This window comes from Corylus avellana, chromosome ca3 (assembly GCF_901000735.1).
Source record: "Corylus avellana chromosome ca3, CavTom2PMs-1.0".
Classification (NCBI taxonomy): domain Eukaryota; kingdom Viridiplantae; phylum Streptophyta; class Magnoliopsida; order Fagales; family Betulaceae; genus Corylus; species Corylus avellana.
Window position 1 is genome coordinate 11,605,156 of NC_081543.1, and position 5,010 is coordinate 11,610,165.

A 5,010-nucleotide genomic window follows, 5' to 3' on the forward strand; every position below is an offset into this window, starting at 1 on the left:
TTTTTTTAGAGTAGTTTTCTGACGTGCCAGGTGTCACACATCAGAAATTTCTGACATGCGACACCTGGCACATCAGAAATCCCCTTGATACCCGATATTAACATATCATAAAAAATTGGGAGGAATTTTAAAATTTTTCCCTCTTCTTTTTCCCTTCAACTTTTTCACACTTCTTATTTTTTCCCTCTTCATTTATTTTCCCCACTCTCTCTCTCTCTCCTCTCTCAATCTCCCTTCTGCACACCTCCTTCTAGATCTAGAGGGAAAAAATGAAAGCAGCAGATCAAAGAAGAACGCAGAAGAAGAAGAAGAAAAAGAAAAGGAGAAGAGAAGAAGAAAAAGAAAAAGAAAAAGAAAAGGAGAAGATAGAGAAACTGGGTACGTTAAAAAGAAAAAAAAAAAAGACGAAGAAGATGAAGAAGAAGATAAGATAAAAAGATTTTTGGGTTTTTGAAGATTTGTTGGGTTTGACATTTGGATTTTTGATTTTTTGAAGATTTTTTTGGTTTGGGTTTGAGTTTTTGAAAATGGAGATAGAAAAGAAGAGAGGTGCAGAGAAATTCCTAAAATAAAAACCCAAATATCTGGGTTTTTGAAATCTTCTTCTCTGCACCATCGTGGTGCAGAGAAACCAAAATCTTTCAAAAACCCAAATATTTGGGTTTTTGAAATCTTCTTCTCTGCACCATTAATGGTGCAGAGAAGAAGATTAATGGTGCAGAGAAGAAGATTTTTTGATTTTCGTTTCTCTGCACCACTCGTGCGCAGAGAAATTCCTAAAAAAATTAATTTAATTGAAAATTAATTTAAATTAATAAATTTTTTAATTGAGAAAAAAAGTTTTCAGAAAAAATTTTAAAAAAATTCCACATTTTCTGACGTGTGATACACCAAAACGTTAGAATTTTCTGACGTTTTGCCCACTAACGCGTTTGGAAAATTTTTTTCCTGTCACCTATGCTTCTGACAATTTACACGCGTCATAAATAACACGTCAGAAAAATTTCCTGACGCGTCAGACACCCTAAAACATCATAAATCTCTAGTAAAAAAAAAATTTGTTTTTTTGTAGTGCTAGACAGAGAGTAGAAAATTATGTCATGGATAGAACTTGGTGGGATGACACCCTAGGTTGTATTGCTGATATTGTAAGACTCGAGTGACCTGCTCGGTCTTGATTTTAACATTTAATGAGAAGTTTTTGAGTTTTTATTAAAAAAAACAAAAACAAAAACAAAACAAAAAAGTACATAAAGATGCAAAATTCTGTATTGAAGGATTATCACACGGGAGAATTGAGAAAATGAGAGCAAAATGATGGACCAAGCTATGCATCGATGTACCCTTTAATAAATGTAGTGGTGCCCCGGCCCGTTCCCAACAAATACAACTCTGACAACCCTTTTAATGGTTGTATTTGTTTTTTTAATGAACAGATCACATTTTCCATAAGAACCTATCACTATGCATGTCTAAACATACACTTTCTTGAATATTGGGCTTCCACTGGATTAGTTTATTAATGTGACCCATTAGTGGATTGCTAGCACTAGAGAATCAAGTCATCAATATTGCTGGGAATAAAATTACACTAGAAGCCCATCAGATTTTGGGTTTTAGGGCTAATAACAGGCCCACATAGTTATTAATTACATAGTTCAAGTGGGACACTATTAGAATAATCTGGTCACAAAGTTCTACTCAAGGATCAGGCTTGCATGCGGTAGTGAAAACTACCGCATGCCTGTGGTTAGTGGAAAACGGTACCGTTTTCCAGTAAACGGTACCATTTTCCACTTTAAAAAACTAGGTTTAAAATATAAATAATATAAAAATCATTAAAATTTTAAAAATGATAAAACAATAATAATTAAAAACTTAAAAAAAAAAAAAAGAAGGGTGAACCACAGAACCAGAAACAAATTTTAGGGAGAGAGAAGGAGGCAGAGAAAGAAGGAGGCGGAGAGAGAGAGAGAGAGTGAACCGAGAGGCAGAGAGAGAGGAAGAGGTGGCACCGTGGGCAGTGCAGGCGTGCTCCGGTGATTCGGAGAACCATTGCCGGAGCCCGAAGGCCTCTAAACTCAAAGCTCAAAATTCTGGGTCCTATTTCATATGGGTATTGAATTTTGGGGTTTCTTTTCTATTGATTTTCTGGATTTAGCTTGAGTTTGTGGGTATTCTGTTTGGTTGCTGAGAAAATGTTGGGGAATGGAAAGAAAATGTCGGTTTTGGAAAGATTGTAAGTTTTATTGGGTCCTGCTCTTGTTTGATTTCTGGGTAATTGACCTGGGGTAGTTTTATATGCTTTTGTATCAAAGCAAAAAACTTTCCCTAAAGCTTCGTATCGAGCAAAAAACTTCTCCATCTTCACCTCCTCTTCTTCTTCTTCATCTCCCCCAATTCTCACACTTTTTCCTTTAAGGATTTAAAAACAAAAAAATGGTCCATCCATGGCTGTTTTATATAAAAATGAATTTTATATGCTTTTGTCATTTTCCATGGATGAAGCATGGAAAAATATGCTTGCCTTAAAAAAAAAGGGTCAATGGTAGTGAAAAAAAATAAAACGGTGTGCAAGCTGGGGGAAATGAAGAAGAAGAAGAAAATAAGAAAAGAAATGAACGAGCTGGAGAAGAAGAAGAGGAGCAACAAGAAGATGAAGATGATGTGTAGTAGAGTTTTTTAGTTTTTTAATATTTTTATTTTTTAAATTATTGATTTTTTAATATTAAATTAATTTTATATTATTTCTTTTAAAAAATTGTTTTTTTATTGCCTTAAACGACCCCAAACTGGGTCGTTTTGGGCTACCGCATGGTGCAGTAGTTTTGAACTACCGCACCTAAGCCAGATCCTCTACTCAAAGTCTACATTGGAGTTGGAGCCCAAGTCCAACTACAGCTCTCAATCCCAATTCAACTCAAATAAGAAGAACTAGTCAAAGTCTACCTCATGCAACTCTTCAACCTATAAATAGGTCATACACAGGGTACAAAAAGATCTTGAAATATCATTTTATACTCTGAAATTCTCTGAGAATTAAATTGTTCTAACAGCCGCCGTATGTGGGAACAATTATTCGTTCTCGATAAATCAATCACGCGGGAGTTCACATAATAGCGAATCTTATAGATCTATGATCATAGATCTATACTTATTTAGATACACCAAATCGGGTTTTGCCCCCTTTGGGGGTGTCAGATAAGCTATTCATGCATGTTAGTTATTGTGGCGTTTAATGATTTATTGATGAAACATAAGATATTATCGTATGACTTCCTTGTGAAATTTTTAATGAACTTGATGAAAATTTTGTAAACCACCAATTTGACAAGGAAAGATTGAAAAGTTGGAATACGAGTTTTCATCTTTTTAAATAATTTTTTCTCTTGACCTGGAAATTTCAATTTAAAAGAATAATATCTCAATAGATATAACTTCATCTTATTATTATTCAACCCAACCTACATTAATTGATGAGAACATTGCAGAGAAAAAAATAAAAAATAAAAAAATAATCCTTAAGGACATGGCCCACCAGGACCCCCATAGGTGAAGGCATGCCCGGTTGTATTTGGATCCTGGCCATCATTCCAATCTACAACACCGTAACAATTTGGATCCTGGCCATCAAAGAAATCCTCCTCCATTTTGATATTAACGTCAACAATTTGGTAATCTGCGTTCACAAATTGAACAAATGTAAAAGTACCCGCTTCATCGGCTTTGAAGTCAGGAATATTACCATTCCCCATTGGTACTGGAGTTTGTATATTAGAAGGGGAAAATGTTGCTCCACCATATCGAAGATAAGATGCTCCAGTAGCTAAATGAGTGAATATCTCCTTCGGCCAGTATCCATATTTGTAATCATCATCATCCATCAACCACCAATTTCCGGTTTCTTGATCCTACCAAAACCAGAGACCAAGAAATTAATACTACTTCAATCAATTTTGCACATTAATTTTTAAGCTTGTTACTACTTTGTACAAAAAAAACAAAAAAAAACAAAATTAATTAAAAATTACCTGAATAATGGTCATTTTAAGACCGTATTGCGGTCCATCAAAGACAGAAATATTAGCAAAATATCCACCAAGGTGATATTCGTTATGTACTTGTACAAAACCTGGACATTCAGTATTGTAACAACCAGTTTTTTGAAACCCATCTGCCTGTTGATATAATGTTCAAATGGATTCAATTAAGGGTATTGTTCATAAGATCACACAAAAGGTATTGGAACAAGAAATCGATCTATTCTTACAGTCCAATATGCAGTAAGTCGTGTGCGATTGTCACCATATAATTTAGGATGCACCTATACATATATAAATAACAATATATCATAAGGTGTAAATGAGAAGAAAATATATATATATATATATATATATGAAATGATTGTTGACTTACTGCCCATCCAACTTCTATGCTATTTGTTTCAGCTTCAGGTCCATTTCGAACCCATATTTGAGCTTTACTGTATTGGCCCACTTCCACATGTGGATTATTAATCGTGATTACTGCTTTTGCTCCATGGTAAGTCGCATCCTCAGTTGTTTCAATACCTACAGACTAAGTCAAGAAATTAATATTGATGTCATGATCATTTGAATATAATTAATTTATGCATTGGATACATATCATATATCAAATAATGAAGTTTTATTGAATATGATAGATAAAACCATGACTTAAATTAAAGCATCCTGGCCTCTTCTCCTTTGGAGGATTGTTAACGTACATGCATATCATAAAACTCAAGAGAAGTATACATATATGTTGAAACTTACATATTCGCCAGGAAGTTTTGTTGCAAATGTGTGAAGGCTTCCACCATGAGATTTTGAGAAAGACTTCAAACCAGTTTTAGGTCTTCGTATCGGTACCATTCCTTGTGGGCAACGGAAACCCACAAGTTGGCTTTTTAAGAAAACTTCATTTGTCTTCCTTCTTGTTGAGAAACTTGGGTTCATCTGCATAATTTTGTAAATTATGATCAATTTT

The 5,010-nt window shown here is 34.3% G+C and overlaps 1 protein-coding gene across 1 annotated transcript; it reads right to left on the reverse strand.

The window, feature by feature from the left end:
• Positions 1–3,521: 3,521 nt before the first annotated feature.
• Positions 3,522–4,895, reverse strand: LOC132174092 (protein neprosin-like). Its single transcript, XM_059585798.1, has 5 exons — positions 4,797–4,895; positions 4,417–4,578; positions 4,271–4,324; positions 4,032–4,178; positions 3,522–3,911 (listed from the first exon to the last, which is right to left on the reverse strand). The coding sequence occupies exons 1-5, from the start codon at positions 4,893–4,895 to the stop codon at positions 3,522–3,524; spliced, it is 852 nt and encodes a 283-aa protein (XP_059441781.1).
• Between the last annotated feature and the right edge of the window lie 115 nt (positions 4,896–5,010).